This window comes from Lagenorhynchus albirostris, chromosome 16, assembly GCF_949774975.1.
Source record: "Lagenorhynchus albirostris chromosome 16, mLagAlb1.1, whole genome shotgun sequence".
In the NCBI taxonomy this organism is placed as follows: Eukaryota; Metazoa; Chordata; class Mammalia; order Artiodactyla; family Delphinidae; genus Lagenorhynchus; species Lagenorhynchus albirostris.
In genome coordinates, this window is record NC_083110.1 from 78,317,331 (window position 1) to 78,339,673 (window position 22,343).

The window sequence follows — 22,343 nt, forward strand, 5'->3', positions numbered from 1 at the left end:
TACACACAAAAAAAACTCCAAATGGATTAAAGACCTAAAGATAAGGCCAGACACTGTAAAACTCTTAGAGGAAAACATAGGCAGAACACTCTAAGACATAAATCACAGCAAGATCCTTTTTGACCCACCTCCTAGAGAAATGGAAATAAAAACAAAAATAAACAAATGGGACCTAATGAAACTTAAAAGCTTTTGCACAGCAAAGGAAACCATAAACAAGATGAAAAGACAACACTCAGAATGGGAGAAAATATTTGCAAATGAAGCAACTGACAAAGGATTAATCTCCAAAATTTACAAGCAGCTCATGCAGCTCAATATCAAAAAAACAACCCAATCTAAAAATGGGCAGAAGACCTAAATAGACATTTCTCCAAAGAAGACATACAGATTGCCAACAAACACATGAAAGAATGCTCAACATCACTAATCATTAGAGAAATGCTAATGAAAACTACAATGATGTATCACCTCACACTGGTCAGAATGGCCATCATCAAAAAATCTACAAACAGTAAATGCTGGAGAGGATGTGGAGAAAAGGGAACCCTCTTGTACTGTTGGCGGGAATATAAATTGATACAGACACTATGGAGAACAGTATGGAGGTTCCTTAAAAAACTAAAAATAGAGCTATCATTCGACCCAGCAATCCCACTACTGGGCATATACCCAGAGAAAACCATAATTCAAAAAGAGTCATATACCAAAACGTTCATTGCATCTCTATTTACAATAGCCAGGACATGGAAGCAACCTAAGTGTCCATCGACAGATGAATGGATAAAGAAGATGTGGTACATATATACAATGGAATATTTCTCAGCCATTAAAAGAAACGTAATTGAGTTATTTGTAGTGAGGTGGGTGGACCTAGAGTCTGTCATGCAGAGTAAAGTAAGTCAGAAAGAGGAAAACAAATACCGTATGCTAACACATATATATGGAATCCAAAAACAAAAATGGTTATGAAGAACCTAGGGGTGGGACAGGAATAAAGACGCAGACATAGAGAATGGAGAGGACACGGGGAGGGGCAAGGTTAAGATGGGACAAAGTGAGAGAGTGGCATGGACTTATATACACTACCAAATGTAAAACAGATAGCTAGTGGGAAGCAGCCACATAGCAGAGGGAGATCAGCTCGGTGCTCTGTGACCACCTAGAGGGATGGGATAGGGAGGGTGGGAGGGAGACACAAGAGAGAGGAGATATGGGGATATATGTATAGCTGATTCACTTTGTTATAAAGCAGAAATTAACACACCACTGTAAAGCAATTATACTCCAATAAAGATGTTAAAAGAAAAACAAACTGAAAAAAAAATTAAAAATTAAAAAAAGAGACCCAAATTACCAAAACTGGCATTGAATGAGAAATGTCTATATGGTCATATACCTGTTAAAGAAACTGAATTCATGATTAATTCCCTCGCCCAACACACACACACACAGACACACACGCACACCCGGGAAAAGAATGGGCCTGCTACTCTGTAAACTTAAATAGTTCATAGTCCCAGAACTATACCTAAATAGGCCAGCCGGTTCTTATTCATAAAAACTTTTCAGCAACATGAATTTCACTCTTCCTTTGATAACCTACTTCAATTGTTCATGAGCTGGCCTTAGTTTCTGTGCTATTTATGCAAAGGAGTGATGGTAAACCACCATGAGAAAAATGTTTTATAAAAATAAATAGGGCACAACCTTAAGAAACGTACTTAAGAAAATCACTGTGAGTTTATCAACAATAAACTTTGATGTTTTCAAACATTTTTCTATAAAAATGTTTTTCCCCAAACCACTGAAATCACCCAACATGGACATAAATAAAAGGATAACCAAGGCCAATATAAGGAAACAATATAAAACAAAGTAAAATTCGTGATTTGCAAATTAGGCTGTTGTGAGGTTTTGTGATTTGTTTTTTGTTGCTTTGGTAGATGCTGAAGTTGAGTCTGTTTTACAAAGAGTCATTTAATCCTCCAATTGAATAGTGACTCATTTGGTTCAAAACCATTTGAAAAGTTTAAAATGTGGGGAGAGGGACTAAAAAGGAAAAAAGTGAATTTGCAGTTCGGTTTATCTTCACCAGGTCAGTAGATATTGCTAGGGAAAACTCAAAGCCAAATCAGTACACAGAGTCGTTCCTATCCACCCTTCCATCTGTGTGCTTCTCCATGAGATGTCAGGAATAAGCTAAAACTGATAGAGCACTCTTCAACTTTTATTAAATGATCAGCTCCTATTTTCTAGCCAATAAAAATAACGTTCAAAGAAGAGTTTCATAGTATTCCCTGGAGCTGTTTCTATTGGATCACGCATAGATACTAGCTGCCTTTTCTCTACCAAATATTGGGACACCTGGTCTTTTTAAAACAGATTTTCCAAATGTGCTCATTCATTTACACGAAAGTTTGTACAAAGACAAAAGGTTTCAGTAAAGAGTCTGGCTTCAGTGAACCACATTTGCTTAAAAGAAAAAGCAGCACGTGAAGTGGGGCTCTTCACTCATTGTGCCAATATTTATTCAACAGCTGGGATGTGCTAAGCGCTGGGGACAGCAGAGAGGAAGATGGATGTGGTCTCTGTCACCACAGGGCTTAAATTCTAACCAGGAAGACGAACGGATCCTCTGATAGAGAAACGGCACTTTGAGCGTGCTTAACAAGAGGACCTCTCCTCCCCTGGAGTGGGGCAGCGAGGACCAAGAACGGGGTGCCCTGAAGCAGTGATGTCTAGCTGAGTAGGGGTGAGGCCACATGCTGTCAGGCAGAAGCAAAGAATGCACTGCCGCTCAAAAGGACACACAACAGTTGAACAGTTAAGGAATAAAAAGGCAGAAACACACAACCACCTTGTTAAGAGGACGCTGCGGCCAGTTCTGTACATAGTGAGCCGATAGCTCTGCAAACAGGAGCTTCCAGCTGTCAAGGCCACACTGATATTAACAACACTCATTACCAAGTAATTCATGGTGGTGGACAGACTGTTGAGATGGTTCCCAAAGACCCTGCTTCCTGGTACTCACTCCTGGTGCAATCTCCTCCCCGAGAGACAGGCTGCCCGGGTGCATGGCTTCTGCCCAGTGGAATACGGCAATAACTTCCATGATTAGCTTCCAAAGACTTGTGACTCTTTTCTTTCTGGCAGATGCTCTCTACTGCCTTCTCAGCTTGCTGGCTTTGATGAAGCTGCATTGTTGGAGGGGTGACTGCCAGGGACATGACAGAGGCCTCCACCCAGTGGTCAGCTAGGAGCCGAGACCCCGGTCAACAGCTCTCCAGGAACTGCATTCTGCCAACAGCCACATGAGCTTGGGAGCAGATGCTTTCCCCATGCAACCTTCAGACAAGAGCCCGAACATGGCTCACCCTGGATGGCAGCCTGGGAGAGAAGCTGAAGCAAAGGTCCCGCTGAGCTGTGCCCACATTCCTGCCCCACAAAACTGTGAAGTCATGAACGTGTGTTACTTGAAACCACGAAGTTGTGTAATTTGTTACACAGCAATTCATAACGACACACTCATGCACGTGCATTTAGAATTCTAATATTTTCTAGAGCCATCCCAGAGAAAAGCCATCAGGGTGAGCCCTGTGGTTTATTTGTGAGCGAGAACAGAGGACCGTGTGTGTAATCATCAAACAGTAAGTTTCCCCTGCAGAGACAACATTTTAGCTAAGTCCACACGTTCCTTTAATGAAGAAACAAAGGGTCAAAGATATTGGACTTTGAAAATGGGTCACTAGGAACTTCCCTGGCGGTCCAGTGGTTAAGACTCCACGCTTCCACTGCAGGGGCACGGGTTTGATGCCTGGTTGGGGAACTAAGATCCCACACGCCACACAGTGAGGCCAAAAAGAAAAAAAGAAAACAGAAAATGGGTCACTAGACCTATCTTTCCTGTGACTCCCTGAAGGTCAGGACCCACCCCCAGGAAAAGTCCCCAGGGTCTACACAGTAGAAGTCTCAAGTATTGTTCTACTCAGTGCCTTCCTAGAAAGATGAGCTGTTCTCTCCTCAAACCCTGATGCCCCCATATCAACACAAGATGGGTCAGCTGCAAAGTGTTCCGAATCTGGATAGACGCTTGGAAATTCTGGTTCTTCCCATGGTAGCCCAGTGGTTTATCATGTGGACTCTGAACTCAGCTGTCTCGTTTGGTCCCGACTCAGCCTCTCATCAGAAGCAGGGGCTAAAGCAAGTCACAAGTTCTCCTTGCCTCAGTGCCTGCTTCTGTAAAATGGGTATAAAAGTGGCACACACCTCCCAGGGCTGTGAGATTTTAAAGAGAGAACTGATGGAAAACGCTTAGCCAGTGCCTTCCATTTCTGTAGTTCCTATTTGTACAGTAATTCAGGTACAAAACTCCAGTTGTGCTACCTGCTAGCTGTGTGTCTTCATGCAATTTTAACTTCCTGAGCTCAGCTTTCCTATCTGGAAAAGATAGCGACCATATATCTACCTCCCAGGTGAGTGGTAAGGATGGGCTGAGAACAAAGTAAAGCTCACAGCACAGTGCCAGTATACAGAAACCACAAAAGCAAAAACGCCTGTATGGAACCCCTTAATTCTGTCCTCAAAGTATGAGCAATTACCGTAAGGAACTATGACTGTTATTCAGGCACAAAGGTAAAACTGTAACCAGGAGCCCTTGGGTGTTGTCTGATAATATGTTGAACTAAGACTGAGTGGACATTTTTGAAAATGCATTTGCTTCTTTGTAACTCAGGGGAGATGGTAGCTGGAACCAACCGTTTAAGAAAGATTATGGAGATAAACAATCTTGGCAGTGGGGGGAAATATCTTTCCATTGACTTATTTTTTTCTATAAATTGGGAAAATAACACCATTCAGTCTTGGTGGAACATTTCTGTCGGATTCCGGAATGTTCTAAATTTGCATTCACTGGAACCACAAGGATGCAGAGCCTCTCACTGGCTGCACTGCTGTAATCACACACTCTAAGTGGTAATCCACACAGAAGTTAAGAGCGTACATCTATGCTTCCTTTCTATCCCTACAGCAATTCTTATTAACACCTACCCAGCACCCCGATAAGCATGTTCAATTTTATTTTCCTTGCAATTCTACTCTTAGTTCTCCTCCCAAACCCCTTTCTCGAGAAGCCAGGAAGCTGGCGGGGGTGGGGTGGGGGGAGCTGGGAAAATGACCCTGGCCTGGGTCTCCTTCTCCAACCCTGATGCCCCACCCATAATGTGCCCCATACAATAGAGAAGTAGGAAACTAACACACATGCTGTCTGCCGTGACTAAATGATATTTGCAAGAGTTGACACTATTAAGGCAATCTCAAATGGTCCTTGTTAACAAAGAGATGCCCTAACCCAAGGTCAATAAAAGCAAAGAATGAAACATGAGATTTAAGGTGGGAAGAAAAGGAGCAAAAATGTCCGGCTCTCCCAAACCTCTGTTGACCTTTGGGGTTAACTTGTACACCCATCTACCGAGAGCAGGAGGGGAAGGTGGCTGATGTTGAGAAATGCATGCCTCCCAAGACAGGAGAGCAAATCCACATCACTGAAGGACCAGGGGGAACACGTGCCCCACAATCTAAGGGCAGACTTTAAATTACAAAATGCTTTGTATACACAGTTGCTACTATGTAGAAAATAGACAACTAATGAGAACCTACTGTATAGCACGGGGAACTCAATGCTATGTGGTGACTAAATGGGAAGGGAATCCAAAAACGAGGGGATATATATACATGCATAGCTGATTCACTTTGCCGTACAGTAGGAACTAACATAGCATTGGAGAGCAACTATACTCCAATTAAAATTTTAAAAAATAAATAAATTACAGAATGCTTTTTCCAACATTTCCCTTCAATGGTCTCTGCAACCCAGTGAGATAGGCTGTCTCCTTACTCTTCTTTGACGAATAAGGAAACTGAAGTTCAGAAAGATTGCGTAGGTTCCTCAAGGTCACACAGCTACAAAGAGGCCAAGTCAGAACTCAGAGCCAGGCCTTCTCACTCCAGAATTCTGGCCAAGATCCCAGAGAGCTTTCAATTTCATTGCCACAGCAGGAGAACACATGAAATCCACATGGAAGTGACATCAGGGGAGGTAAGTCAAAGAAATCTCATTATTTTATGCCCATAAGAGAAGCAGAAGCTTCTCTTAGGGATCTTTTGTGCTTTAGACGGCTGTCCTGACTTGGCTTTTCAAACTACATCCTAGCCAGTCCCTTCTGCCACCCTTGTTGGAATCACTTTCTTACTGGGCCTCTGTAACCAACAGCGTGGCCCTCAGTTGTGTTGAGGGTTAAAAAGCACTTGAAGGGTGAGCAGAGGCAAGGAAAAGAGACTGAAACGTGTGTCAGCTTTGAGACGAAGTTTCAGGAGGACCATCTATTACAGCTGAATAAGACTTTCCCTACTAAGAAATTGGAAACAAAACTTAATGAACTGAGTAGACAAAATCTGACACGTCCAAATTTACATGACAAATCAGGCCTCTGATTTTTCTAGATAAATCAGCAGAGTCATCAATCTCTATGGGATCATATTATTCATTCCAAAAGGTACAGAGGTATACAGATGAGGGTTTCAATCATCAGCTCACCCCATTATACAATCCACTCTCTGTATCAGAATTTTAAAGCATGGAACAAATTTGATATACGCTCCTGGAAGGCTCATATGAATGGAATTCTGTTGACACCTGCGCTGGCAGAGGAATGGCTTCTGGGAGGGTGTGCCGGCCTTGTTTCCCAGCTGTTCTCATTTTGCCTCCACCAGAGGGAGAAAGGAACAGCTGATGGCTTCGCCCCCAAAGCCCAGCTTGGCCCCATCATCGGCACATCTCACCCCCGCAGCTGCCAAGGCAAAGACTAACATACCAGCCGGAGAGCAGCTGACTCGCTCTTCTGACCGAGCTTTTGGAGCAGAATTGGAAGCCAAGAATCAGGGTACTGGGTGGGTTCAGCTCATCTTCCGTACATCCTTAGGATCCACTCACTCCACATGCCAGGGGGTGAAGGTCTGCATCTGTTTTTCTCACCATCATATCCTTAGCCCCTGGTACAAATCCAGGATGACAGCAGGCAAATATACTGACTTAGAGAATCAAAGAATCAATGTTGGGGACTTCCAGTTCCGAAAGCGTGGTGGTGAACTGACCTGATGCAGATAGAAAACCTTCCCACTGCAAACACATAAAAAGTGCTAAATAAAATGTGACATTTTTATAGTACATACATAACTAAACTAGAAAGAAAGGAAAGGAAATTACCAGGACACATAAATAAAAAGGAATTCAGAGCCAGAGCATTCAAACGCTGCCAACACCGTGGAAATCTAGGAGACGCAGTAGATACAGGCCTTCAGTCTAGGAGCTGTAATTTTAATGACAGGAGGTATGATCTGGAACACACGAGATGGGAAACTGGAGCTGAGATCCTTGCAGAAAGCCAGTATTCTGCAGGACTGCCCTTCCAAGTTCAAGGGGCTAGAAAAACTCTACCAAATGCCCCAGGGAGACTGCAAAGTGGCTGTGTTTACCCAGACTGCTGGTGAGAGTTAGGCAGTCTCCTGACAGAAATCAAAACTTCAAGCCTCCACATGGGTGTGGAGACCAAAATTACAATAACTATGTGGTGTAAGATTCCCAAGATGAGGAATTAACATAAAAACCGGCCTCAGATGAGTAAAACCCTTGAAACACCTATCGTAAGTAAAACTCTGCTCTGCTGGAACTTTCACAATCCCAGGTGCATAGGACGCTCATGGAGGGGCTAGTGGTGGAAAGGAAAAAGCTGAAAATGAGTTCACAATTCAAAATTGCAAGGCATTAGAAGAGATAATTTATGACAATACAGATTCAGCACCCTAAGAACTAAAGACAACAGAATAATCTAAGAGGGGTAACAACATATGCATCCCAAAGTTTTAAAGGTGTAGAAGAAAACACAGAAGCCATAATGGGAGATAGTAAAAGGACAATATTTTTAATGATCTATCAGGTTTAAAAAAGAACAAAATTAAGCTTCTATAAATGAAAAATTAAAGGCATTGGAAATTGAAAAGTAAGTCCATAGACTGTTTAGACACAGCTCAAGAGAGAATTATGAAATGGAATCTAGATTGGGAGACATCACCCAGAATGTAAAGCAGAGTGATAAAGAGACAAAGAGAAACAGCATGACTGAATGATAAGATCCAATTACATATAAAAAAGTTCCAAAGGAGATATAGAGAAAATAAGGGCAAGACAGTCATTGAAGAGATAATGACTAAGAACTGTCTATATTTGATTGGATATAAGAAGCATGGCAAGGTAAGATATACATAAATTAAAAATGAGTCCATATCAAAAAACATGATAATAAAACTACAGAACCACAAACAAACAAAAGACAACCTTAAAAGGAACCAGATAAAAAGGCAGGTCTAGTGCAAAAGAACAATCATTAAACTAAAGACGTCTCAACAGTGACAGTAGAGGCCAGCATACCATAAGTAATACCTGCTAAAGGACAGTAACTGTCAACCTAGAATTCTGTATATAGCTAAGCTAACATTTAAGAAAAAGATAAAACAAGCATTTTCCAGTCAAACAAATACAGAGCATTTGCTATTCACAGACCTTCAAGGCAACATGATTTTGATAAAAAGCAAACTGAATCCAAGAGACAGAAGAGGTTTGCAAGAAGGCATGATGGAAAAAAAAGGCACTGGTTACATTGGATAAACCAAAATAAGCCTGCACTACTAAAAACAAAAGCAAAGTCTACCACCACCCCACTTTATTTTTTTGATGAGAGATGTGCTTCAAAGTGGTAGACTAAAATGCTAGACAGCAATAATAATAAATGGGAGAGACGATGAAAGACACGGAAGCATTCTTGGCCAGTGGTGGTATTTGCGAGGTGGCCAGAGTCACTGGCTACCTTTACACTTTGTTACTTGAAGCGCAACGTTTGAACTTTAACGGTACTACTAAATTGTGGAAACCGGATATATAACCTCTAAATTAACAGAGCTGGAGAGAAGTAGGTGTAAATAATCCTTCAGCAATATAAAAGGAGACAGAAAAAAAAAGGTGCCTAAAAATAGCAAAATTCAGTAAACTTTTAGTAAATAGAGAACAAAATGGAAGATGAGATCAAAAACATCAAAGGTCACAAATACACATGAAGGGATGGACCTAGTGAGTTAAGAGACAGCAATTATAAAGTTTTTAAATCTAGGCATGTTTTGTTTATAACAGGCATATGTGAAAGATAATGACATGGAAAATTTGAAAGTAAAAAGACAGGAAAAGGCATACCAGAAAAATATTAACCCAAAGAAAACTGATACAGTAATATTTGTCTTGGACACATCTGGAGATGTACACAGTTGAACAGACCCAACAAACTAGCCTCAAAATGTATGATGCAAAAACTGATAGAATTACAAGGAGAAATGGAAAATCCATGATTATATTAGATTCTTAAAACCTCTCTTAGACACAGAAATACTGAACGAGAAATGTTAATCATAATATATGATATGACATCAGTTAACAAGCTTAATCTAATTGACATATCTAGAACCCTATACCCAATACTTAGAGCATATACATTATTTTTAAACACACGTGTAATTTTTATAAAAATTTACCATGTATTAGCTCATAAGGAAAATTTCAAATGCATGAGAGTCAATAGGACACAGATCACTTTCTTTGACACCAGTGTAATAAAATCAAATATCAACAACAAAGATAACTCATCTTACCCAACCATTTAGAAAGCAAAACACACACACTCTCTCACATACATACCAATCAAAACATATGTCTAAATAACTTCGCACTCAAAAAATCATAATGCAAGGTATAGATGATTTTGGCCATGATGATAACACAAACCTAACAGCAAAACAATGAAAGCAGTAATTGGAGGGAAAAGCTCAGCTTAAATGAAAGAGCTTTCAGAAGAAGTGAGAAATAGAATAACAGTATAAACCCCAAGAAAGTAGAAGAAAGGGACAGAAATTAATGAAATAGAAAACAAAAATAAAAGATCAACAAAAGAAAAATGCAGCGAAATTATTTCAGAAAGAGATAATATGAATAGCACTATAACCCTTGAGGAGATTAAATCAACTATCAGATTTCTGATGAAAAAACACCATGCTTTGATGATATTAAGTCAAGTTTCAACGACTGTTAAGGAAAAATAACCTCTTATACCTAAGCTGTCCTAGGAATAGAAAAGGATGTAACTAAAACTCCCTAACTCACTTTCTGAGGCTAATAGTAAAGCTTTGAAATGAAAACTAAAAGATATTTGGAGAAAGGAAAATTAAAGACTAATGATGGTTATCAACATTGTCCTACAGGGGCTAAAATCCTAAATAAAATTTTAGTAAATGGGATCCAACATTGTATTTTAAAAATGCACCCAAATCATGGAAGATTTATTCTAAGAATTCAAGGATGGTTTAACAACATAAAATCTATTAATATAATTCCCTACACTACTAATGGAATAGAGGAGGGGAAAAAAACCCAACAAATGAACAACTAATCATACCAACAGATGCTGAGGAAAAGTTTTTTTAAAAAATTAAACAACCATGTTTGTATGTTAAAAAGAAAACAGTTTAGCAAACTAGCAGTAGAGAGAAATGTTCTTAGTTTATATTAAAAAAAGATTAGATGACATACATAGCAAAATTTTGCAGTAAGCATCTTAATCAATGGTGAAAAGCTATTCTCATTAAAGTTGGGGGAAAAAAACCCAAAGACATTTGCAATCACCACTTTTGTTTATCATTGTAGTGGAGGTGCTAGCCAATGAAAGAAAAGAAATAAAAGAGGTAGAATGTAAAAGAACTGTAAAGGAAAAAACAAAAATTGCCATCATTTTAGATGATAATTAGAATTTCTATGAAGTTAGTCTACAAACAATTAGAACTAATAAAAATCAAGCATGGGGCTTCCCTGGTGGCGCAGTGGTTGAGAATCTGCCTGCCAATGCAGGGGACAGGAGTTCGAGCCCTGGTCTGGGAAGATCCCACATGCTGAGGAGCAACTGGGCCCGTGAGCCACAACTATTGAGCCTGTGCATCTGGAGCCTGTGCTCCGCAACAAGAGAGGCTGCAATAGTGAAGAGGCCCACGCACCGCGATGAAGAGTGGCCCCCACTCGCGGCAACTAGGGAAAGCTCTCTCACAGAAATGAAGACCCAACACACCCCAAAATAAATAAATACATTTATTTAAAAAATCAAGCATGGTTGCCGAATTCAAAATCAAAGTACAAAAATCAGGAACATTTATTTATACTGAAAAAGAAAATATCAATTAGAACTTTTTAAAAAGACATAATTCCACAGATAAAACAAGAATAGCCATGAGCTGGTACTTGTTGAAGCTGAGTAATAGACACATGAGTGTTCATTATACCAGTCTGTCAACTTTTGCGTATGTTTAAAATTTGCTGTAGTAAAATTTCTTAATTAAAAAAAATAGTGATGCCATTCAGAATAACAGTGAATCTAGTAAGTACTTAGAGTACCTTGAAACATACCTTACAAAGATGTGCAAGAACTTCAGAAAATTTTTTAACTTACTGAATAAAATTAAAGAAAACATATAAAGAAACGACCACATTTATGGCAGGAAAAACTCTGATGTCATGGGAATGTCAAGTCTCCCCAAATTAATCTGTAAGTTCCCACTGAGTATTTTGGAGAACTTAGCAAGGAAATTCTAAAGTTCATATGAGATACTAGCATTTCAAGAACACTCAAGACAATTCTATAAAGGAGAGGAAGGGAGACAGGAAGAGGAAATTAACCTTTTTGAGCACTTAGCATGGGCCAGGCCCTGTTCAAAGCACTTTCCATGTATCATCTCATTTAATCTTCCTCACATCCCCCCATGGGGGAAGATACTATTATTATTATTTTTATTATTATTATTATTTTTTTTTTTTTTTGCAGTATGCGGGCCTCTCACTGCTGTGGCCTCTCCCGCTGCGGAGCACAGGCTCAGCGGCCGTGGCTCACGGGCCCAGCCGCTCCGCGGCAGGTGGGATCCTCCCAGACCGGAGCACGAACCCGCGTCCCCTGCATCAGCAGGCAGACTCCCAACCACTGCGCCACCAGGGAAGCCCCCAGATACTATTATTATCACCATTTCATAAAGGGAGTAACTGGGGAACAAAGAGTTTTCATAATTTGACTGAGGTTTGGGGTGACCAACCATCATGGTTTTCCCAGCTCTGAGGGGTCCTGAGATGTAGGATTTTCAGTATTGAAACTGCGAAAGTCCTAACAACACAGGCTGGTCACTCACCTTCCCAAGGTCACATATCAGTAGGTGACAGAGCTGATATGCAAACCACGCCAAGCTGACCCCACTGTCTGCCCCCTATACCACCATATACCAACCAATCTAAATACGTAAGACTCGTTATAGTACAGAATACTGAAAATAGTATGGTACTGAAAATAGGATAAAAAAAATAGTCCACCAGAACAAGGAACCCAGAAGCATATCTGTCTAGACTTGGTGTTTATCAGAAGGAGGAAAGGATTCAATAAATGTTACTAGGATGGTTGGTTATCTTATCTGTATGAGGCAAAACAGACCATGCCATCATACAACAAATAAAAATAAGTTCCAGTTAGACTAAAAGTGAACAGCAAAAAGTTAAAATCTAGAAGAAATTATAAAAATCTCTTTTGGAGCTCAGGAAAGAGAGAAGGATTTCTTAAACCACACTTAGAAAGAAAAAATGGGCAAATAATAAGTGATCCAAAGAAGAAACATAAAGAACAATATAAACACATTTCTTAAGAAAAGTCTGAAAGTCTTTAGGAATCAGGAAAATACCAATAAAAACAATGAAATATTTCACATCCAGTTTGGCAACATTTAAAAGTCTGAAAGTGCCAAGTATTGGCAAAAATATGGATAACCAGAACTCTCTAACAAGTAGGCATGAAAATGGGTGCAACCAATCTAGAAAGCAAAGTAGCAATGTATATCAAAGTAGAAAACCAGCTTACCCTCCGATTCAGCCATCCATCTGTAATAGCTTCCTTAGAGCTCACGCCCTGTATGTGAGGAGATAGGTACAAGTATCCTTGCACCAGTGCAATATCAAAAAGTAGGATATTTATCCACACAGGAGTGTACAATTTATGGTTTAACCATTCAATTAAAAGGAATGAAGCAAGCACATGTATCAGTAAGAATAAGTCTTTAAAAACACACTGATTTTTAGAAAAGTAAGTTGCAGGACTTCCCTGGTGGTGCAGTGATTAAGAATTTGCCTGCCAATGCAGGGGACACAGGTTCGAGCCCTGGTCCAGGAAGATCCCACATGCCGCGGAGCAACTAAGCCCGTGTGCCACAACTACTGAAGCCCGCATGCCTAGAGCCCATGCTCCTCAACAAGAGAAGCCACCACAATGAGAAGCCTGCACATCGCAACCAAGAGTAGCCCCCGCTCGCTGGAACTAGAGAAAGCCCGCGTGCACCAATGAAGACCCAATGCAGCCAAAAATATAAAAAAATAGATAAAGCAAGTTGAAGAAGTCTGTTGTATACAGTAGGGTACCATTTATATAATATTTAATACATAAATAATATCAAATATTGATTAGAGATATATGTATAAACACATATATATATTCTACCAACCAATTTCAGAATAGTGGTTGTCTTTTCAGAAAGAAGGTGAAGAACTAGATGGCTGGAGAGAATCAGGAGTGATTGCAAATAAGCTTTAACCTTTAACGTCTTTAAATTTTAAAAATTCTGAAGCGTCTATAGTAAAACTTGGTTGGCAACAATGTGGATATGTAACTTATTCTGTGTCTTTTTTTTCAACTTTTACAATATTTCACATTTTGTGAAGGAATGGATAATGGGGCCAAAATTCTTTTCCATGATCATATCTCATATTATACTGAAATTGGCTGAATACATTATTTCAGTTTAGAAATTTTGCTTAGCTTGCCTCATTTCAGGAATACATGTATTCCATCAACCAAAGTGCAGCTGCATTTTAAGGTATAACCTAGACTCTTAAGTTCTGACGCAGGTTCCCGAGAACACCACCAAACCCCCAGGATTTAAGAAAGTAAAACCAGGTTCTCTGATGACATTCAGATCCATGTGAACATAGATCTAATGAGAAATGCTCCATCCCATCCTGGCTTTAATCACAAATAGAGCAAAACACAAAACAAGGAATCTTTTGGTCAAACTGCAGGCCAGTATTTACCACACCCTGCCAAGAGAAGATGTCAGGGTATACCAACAACAGTTCTAAGAATGGATCATCTAAAGGGATCAGGGAGGCCAATGTTTCCAGGACAGACAGAAGGTCCAGAGCTAATCCAATGAGGTTGCCCAATTCTTTAAGCAGTTGCCTAGAAACTGAGCTCTTAGTGTCACCTGGGGATGACATAAAAGCTTAAAGGATAAAAAATATCAATATGATGCTGAATTATTTGGCTTCTCCATCTCATCGATCGATTGGAGGCAAGGTATACTGAACATTAAATAAAGCACAAGACACCAGGATGAAGAACGAGCTGGGGTAAATATAAGGACTGAAATGGCAGCCTGTCAGAAAGCATGATATTCAAGGCACACATTTCAACTGGCAAGTAAAGTTCATTTGAACCGCGTTATCATTCCATTTCAAAGCAAACTACGTTACAATCTCATTGCTATAAACATTATAGTTATTTCAAAGATAAAGTATATAGATGACAAAATGTTTACTACGCCTAGGCTAAGACCTGGTCCCCGTCATGAGAGCGCCTAGAGATGGCCCTGCATCGGCCACTTAGCAGACACTCAACCATCCGAAGCCATGGTTTCCTCCTCTGTAGAGTGAGGGCAATAACAGGACCAACGGCAAGATTCTTCCCCAAGGACTGAATGAGATAGTGCATGCAAAGATCTTGCAATAGCTCCTGGCACCAAAGCACTCAACAACTGCCTTTTTAAGGAACCGTGTGCTGGTATGAAAACGTTAGGTTTCATAAAATACTACAGAAACACACATAAAGAAACAGCTACTACAAGTGCACAGAAACTATTTCCCAAAACATTCCGTATAGATTATATCAACTTCACTTTCTCAAACCCAGAGAGCTGATAATTAAAGGACTGCACACATTGCAGAGCTGTTTCATACAGCTTTCAGTGGGCACGCAGCCAAAGGACTATAGGCCTAGCCATTTGGTACAGAAGGAACATCTGAAGATGTTTCTCACACCTGTCTTTATAAATCATAGATAGTGCGGGAACAGTTTAGCTTTAAGAGGCCTCTGGAACATACTCTGATACAAAAAAAAAAAATTTTTTTTGCAACTGTAATGAATTCATTACAGCATCATCTACACCAGAAAGAAATATGCTTAGCTTCTTTAGATGATGTCGTTGCATTCCTCAGGGGAAAAAAAAAAATCCTTACAGCTTCCACAGCTGCAACATCTATCCAATTAGGTATATGTTGACTTTGAGTATTTATAGATTTTTAAAAGAAAGTTTTGAAACATTTAAAAATGGATGTAATTTTTGTTTCCACAAGGAAGGAATAGAAAAAGCCAAATGAAATGTGAGAGAGAGGGAAAAAAAAACCCACGTCTGTGTACAGAGTGCCGTATAAAAGCCTGGGCTGACTTTTAAATGTTTATGGCAGACTCACAGGTGTTTATCTGCACTCCCTCCTGAAAGCCTACAATATAAATAATAACATAAAAATAATTTTAGAAAAACAAAGAATTGGAGAGAAAACAGCAACAGGTAAGAGAAAGCAACAAGGCTTTAGAAGAGGTAAGACAAGTGGTTACCTACTCAGCAGAGGAGAGAGAACTGGAAACCTGTTGCCTGGAGAAGAGAGAAGCCATCTAGAAGGTGAGACGGATGAGGAGAACCTTGGAAAGACTTGGAGATGGGAGGCACTGGGCACCTCTGATGGTCAGTACAGGCTGGGCTGAAAGACCGTCCAAGGAAAAGTTAGAGCTGTAGGTCCCTTGCAAAGCCAGCACAGCTAGGTGACTGCCCCTCCCACTTCATCAGACAGGAGATGTATTTTCTGCAGACACTAAAGCAGAGAAATTCTGTACACGAGGATGCCCGGCATAGCTGAGAGTGAAGAAGTGGCTTAGGTCCTCAGCAGGAGGCTGCAAAATTCTTCTTTGGGGAAACTGACCAGCCTACGAAAAAGACAGTCAGTGATGTATGGAGGTCCCCCAACCCAGTGAAGGATGACCAGTTACTAAGCCCGTCTTTGAAGCACACAGAAGTTTCAATCAGCATGTTAGTGTCTCATTGTTAAATATAAACAGACAGCCAAAATACAGACATTTGAAGAAAGCCAGAGACTATAACAAACAGGAGTGGGGGAGGATCTGAGAGCTGATAGTGAGAATAAAGTCAGCTAAACAACGTTTAAAAAGTAAAAGTTAATGCATGCCAAGAGTTCACCATAAACCTTACATCCATTATATATATATATATATATATATATATATGAACAGAACCTTATTTTAAAAAAGGAATATTCATGGAACAAGAAACATTTCTTGGAAATTAAATATGTAGTAGCAGAAATAAACAACTTGAGTAGCAGGGTTGGAAAGTGAAATTAAACAAACTCTCCCAGAAAGTTGAACAAAGAAGACAATTAGAGGATGTTTTCAGGAAGTTGGGACTTTCAGCTAAGAGCAGTTTCAGAAAAAGCATGACAAAAATGGTGAGGAAGAAATCACTGAAGAAATAATAAAAGAAAGTACACTAGAACTTCACAGCATGGAAGTTCAAACAGAAAGTCCCAGCACCACTACTGATAAGAGCTTAGCTAAAGCACATTATCATGAAATGTAAAAGTACTGGGGATTAAGAGAAGATGAGAAAAGCTTGAGAAAGAAAACAGACTACATATAAAGGATTAACAATCACCATGCTATCAACTTCCCAAGTGGCAATGGGCATAGAGACAATGAAGGAATGCCTTGTAAAATACTGAGGAAATATGGGGCTTCCCTGGTGGCGCAGTGGTTGGGAGTCCGCCTGCCAGTGCAGGGGACGCGGGTTCATGCCCTGATCCGGGAGGATCCCACATGCCACGGAGCAGCTGGGACCCGTGAGCCATGGCCGCTGAGCCTGTGCGTCCGGAGCCTGTGCTCCGCAACGGGAGAGGCCACAACAGTGAGAGGCCCGCGTACGGAAAAAAAAAAAAAAATACTGAGGAAATATGATTTCCATCTTGAAATTTTATTCCTAAATAAACTAACAATCAAAGGTGATATATATTACCACCTTTAATATATATATCCGGGGTGAAATACATATATGTGTGTGTGTGTGTATATATTTATATGTATAAAATTGCTGATTTGCATATATATATTTGCATGCAAGACACACATTCTAAACTTCTTTCTTACTCATAAAACTGTTTCGATTGAAACACCAAAGTATACAACTAAAATTATTTACTTTTCTATCTTCCCATGCAGCAAGCAGTGGCCCTGTGTCACAGTCTAGCCAAGAGAAAATTTGCTACAAAGGTTTCTGGAAATACTTTTATTTTCCCAATAAGATAGATTTGCTGACTCTGCTTTTTGCCTCTTTTGCCTTATTACGGCCTAGAATGCAGATATAATGCCAAAATGCACAGCAGCTATCATAAGACCATGAGGCATTAAGCATAAAAGCAAAAGCCAACATGTAAGTATGGCAGAGACACAAGCAAAAGTGAAAGCTCGGGTCCCTAGTAGTATCACTGACCCACTACACCAGCTACGACACCGCTTACTTCACAAACGCTTGGGATGTAAAGATTAAAAAAGTCCCCTACACCTGAACCTTCAAGCTGCGAACTTTCAAAGACACGAACGTGGGTTCCACTAACGTCAGGCGTGAGTGAAACTGCAGCTCGCCCTTCGTCTCCTATTGCTGACAATCCTTCAGCTCTACCATCTCCCACCTCCTCTCCCTCCTCCAGTCAGTAACTCTCCTTGCCTGTTCACTCGATGCCAGCCCCTGGATGCCAGCTGTTGTACTGTACTACTGTACTTTTCAAGGGACTGTACTGTAAGATTAAAAATGTTTTCTTCATATTTTGTATTTATTTTTTAAAGTATTATTTGTGTGAAAAGTATTATAAACCTATTACAGTATGGTACTATATAGCCCATCGTGTTAGTTGGGTACCTAGGCTAACTTTGTTGGACTTATGAACAAATTGGACTTACGAACGCACTCCCGAAACGGAACTTGTTCGTATGTACGGGACTTACTGTGGTCAGGTTTTCTGTTACTTGCAATGGAAAGTATTTAATCATTCCTAACAAGTTATCAAAAAAAGTTATCTCCCACATGCCCTTTTAGGAAGTTACTAGAAGATGTGCTCCACAAAAATAAGGCATAAACTAAATAAAGAAAGTTATGGTGCTCAGAAAACAGGCGATCCAACACAGGAAGGATGTAAGAGGAGTTTCCAGCATCTTGGCAAGAGAGTAGTCCTGAGACAACACTTGACATGCAAGCCTAAAAAGTAACCAGTTCACACTGGAGCAGGAAGAAAAGGGCTCCAAGAGAGATAATACCAAGAAAAATAAATAGCGAATAGATTACCTGATGTGTTTGATCATATTGGAAGTTTACCAATTCTCCCAGAGGGTTTGGAGGTAGAGATTGGTACACAAGAAACAAAGCAAAACGGTAAAAAAAAAAAAAAAAAAAAAGCAAAAACAAAAACAAAGCAATGATTAGCTCTAGGAAAAACAAAAAGTTGAAAGAGGTGTGAAATGGAATTACAGAACACTGTGTGGCTCAACCATAAGCAATATTTGCTTCATGGTACAAACATTAAATATTGGTTTTTTATTATGGCGGTTTTATACTGGAAAGTCAGAAAGAAGAGAAGCCAGTGTGGATGGAGTCGTGAGCATGGGAGAGAGTGGTGAGAAAGGAGATAACAGAGGAAAACAGGAAATACGTTATACTGAGGTTTGGATTTTCTTAAGAGCCCTAGGAAGCCACTGGAGAGTTTTAAACAGGAAACCAGCATGATCCAACTCATGACTGAGACTGATGACTTTGGCTGTGGTGCTGGGAAGAGTACATTGAGCAGGGACAAGAGGGGAAGCCAGCAGATGAGTTAGGAGGCTACTACACTAGGGATAAGAGGCTCTGCAGAAGAGATCAAAAGAAGCGGGAAAAAAAGCAGCCAAGGCTGGGGAAGGCCCACTTGAAACAGGGGGAAGTGGGTAGATGAGAATACATTTTGGAGGGTGGTGGCTTGTGGAGGGAAAGGAGAGACTCAGGATGACTTTCTAAGTATTTGCATGAGGCATCTGGAAAAGGCAGAGGATGTTATTACCCAGTTGGAAAGATGGGGGCACGGGGTGGAAAATGGATTCAGGAGTAGAGAGTTTGGGATCTAGGGTTCTGTTTTGGACCTGTTAGAGCTGAGATGCCAATGAAGGGTAACATGCAGAGAGACAAACCCCAAAATATGCTCTGTCTTAAACAAGTAGTAATTCCTCCCTTTTTCTTGCCAACACAAAGAAATGTTTCATTATATGCTGTGATTTGGTGCACTGATTGATTTAAAACTCGATACCGAGAATCCAAGGATAAACAAGCAGATATCCTGGGATATCACAGCATGTAACCCATTCTAAGTGATTAGGCTTAACCGGCTTTCTATTTTGAGTCATATCCATCTTAAGGAAAAACTACCTCTACCAAAGCTGCAGTCATAAAATAAGAAGTCCTTCCTCCATGAAATAATTTCCCATTATTAGCTTGATTTACTAAACATTTTCCTCTAAAAAAAAAAAGTATTGTTCATGCTCAGTGAACTTCCGTTTATGTGTACACAGCATGTGTCAAGGCCAAGGCCACCTCGGGCACACTTTGAGATTGTTTCAGGTTTTTAAAAGTTCTTTCTCAATAAATACTCGAAAGGACCCATTTGTACAAAAGTCTTTCAAAACATTTTTGACAACTATTATTTTCACTTGCAGGTCAGAGTTTTCTAACTAAACATTCAGCAGTATTCTTTCTTGGCATTCTCATTGCTTCTTCCTTCCTTTGAGCAATCTTTTTACTTAATCATTAATTCCCAAATTGGTCTTCATTGCCGTGTGGATTTTATCGAGATCTGGGTTTTAACCACATTACAGTAGATGCGGTGGGGTATGGAGGTGGGGTGGTGTGGAGGGCAGCAGTGGCAATTACAAAATTAAACGTACCATAAGGTGGTAACGGTTCGCGATTGAGGCCAGCTGTTGAAAAATAATGCCTGTTACACAGAATCACAGAAATTTAGAGCTGGAGGCCAAGGCAAGTCTTTCATTGGTAGGTCGACAGCGCCTCTAGCGGCAGAAAGACGGCGGTGGCGGTGACGGCGACCGGCAGAAACTTCCGAATTTTTAAAAAGGCACCTGCTGTTTGAGTTCTCATTGTGCAAAAAGAAAAGATCCACAGGTACCCATTTAAGGGGATACAACTCGGGAAAACCTAGATCTATAAAACAGCTATAATAGCCACACTTCGGCTTAACGTGGAAATGAGTTGTCGCTTTACACAAGGTTGATTTAAGCGATTATTTAGCTGAGAACCTGACGGAGTGGCGGGAAACAAAGATTCTGCTCAAATCTAGCCGCCACTGACAACTACGCAGGTATCCGGAATTAGAAAGAGAGGGAAAGAAAATTAAAGAAGTAGGCAAGAGAGTCCATTTTTAAAATGGGGAGCGCCGTGGAACGTCGCAGGCACACCTGCGGGCCCGGGGATGGCTCACCTGCGCGGTTACGGTGCGTCCCCCCAAGTGTATCCGAGGGGGAGCAGGGGTGCACAGGAAACCTCATGGAGGGCTGACCAGTCAGAGATGGGGGGACTCACTAAGGGACAGGGTAAGATGACCCAACGCGCATCATCCCGGGCGACACGTGTAACTGTCAAGACAGATATCTTGGCAAATGATCCCCGAGATGGGAGGACACGCGGCAGCGGCCCCGTGGCTGGGCCACCCGGGCTACGCGCTGGCGGCTTCCAGGCCCGGAGCCAAGTGCTCCCTCCTTCCCCCGGGAATTGGCACCTGGGGTGGGGGCCGGGCGGGGCGGGGGTCCCCTCCGAGCCGGGAGCCCGAGCCCGGGGGCTCCGCAGCTGCGTCCCCGCGCGCCGGGTCGCGGGACAATCCCGCCACTCGGCGTCCCCCCCAGTGCGGCGCGTGGTGCCCCCGGAGGGCGAGTCCCCAGCGGGCGGGAGGGGACAGCGGGGGACCGGCGGGGAGCCGCCTGGGCTCGGCGACTTACCTCGGGCCGCGCGCGGCGCCAGCAGAGCCCCGGCCAGGGCGAGCAGGAGGGCGCGGGCGGGGGGCGCGGGCAGCGGGCGCGCTGCCATCGTCGCCGGCCTTCCGTGCAGCAGCAGCTCTCGGGGCCGGGCGGCAGGCGCTGCACCATCCCCCGCGGGCGCCGAGAGGGGGCCGGGCGTCGCGGCCCGAGGGACTTCCTGCTGCGGGGAGTCAACTCCGAACCCCTCGCGCAGCGCCCGGCCGCTGAAGAGCTAGTCTAGGCTTTCATTTTTTTAAAAAAGTTTTCCCCGGCGCGTGTGTGTGCGCGTGTGTGTGCGCGCGTGTGTGCGCGCGTGTGTGCGCGCGTGTGTGCGCGCGTGTGTGCGCGCGTGTGTGCGCGCGTGTGTGCGCGCGTGTGTGCGCGCGCGCACGCTGTTCTGGCACGAGCCAGCCTTGACCGTTGCAATAAACGAGCAAACTGTCCGAGTTGGCCCGGGGACGAGGAAGATCGTTAGGGAGAGGAGGCAGGCCTGTGAAATGGATCCACAGCCAACAGTCACCGTTCTCATCACCACGGAACAAATTATGGTCTCCCCCGCACCCCCGCCCGCCCGCCCGCGGCGTCCCGCGGGTCCTAGAGACCGGTCAGGGGCCCCCGCCAGGGTCCCGCCCAGAGCCGGCTCTGGCCCACCCCCGGGGCGGCTCGGGGCAGGGCGCCTCCCGGGCCGCGCGCCCCGGCGGCGGCACAGACGTGGCTCGGTGGCGGCGCGGGCGTCCGGAGCGCACACATCCCCGCCCCGGGATGATGTGGCCGCGGGGCCCCAGGCGCCCGGCTGCCAAGAGCACACGCGGCTGCACCGTCCAGCTTTCCAGTCTGAGGCTGGAAATGATGACTCGGCTGCTCGCTCCCGGAACGCGGGTAGCAGGTCGGCAAGGCTGTCCGCCGCCCAGGAGGGCGTCCCCGGGCCCCGTCTCCTAAGCCCCCAAACGGATATCTCGTGCGAGAGAATGAACTTGGACCTGCAGGCACGCGACGTCTGGG

General features: G+C 42.5%; 1 protein-coding gene across 1 annotated transcript in view; it reads right to left on the bottom strand.

The window, feature by feature from the left end:
• ADAM12 (ADAM metallopeptidase domain 12) overlaps nt 1-21,441 on the bottom strand; it is a 389,351-nt gene extending 367,910 nt beyond the window's left edge. Inside the window, exon 1 of the mRNA XM_060125655.1 lies at nt 21,324-21,441. Within this exon, the coding sequence (XP_059981638.1) occupies nt 21,324-21,411 (88 nt within the window). The 5' untranslated portion in view covers nt 21,412-21,441. The remainder of the gene's footprint in view (nt 1-21,323) is intronic.
• Nucleotides 21,442-22,343: the final 902 nt, after the last annotated feature.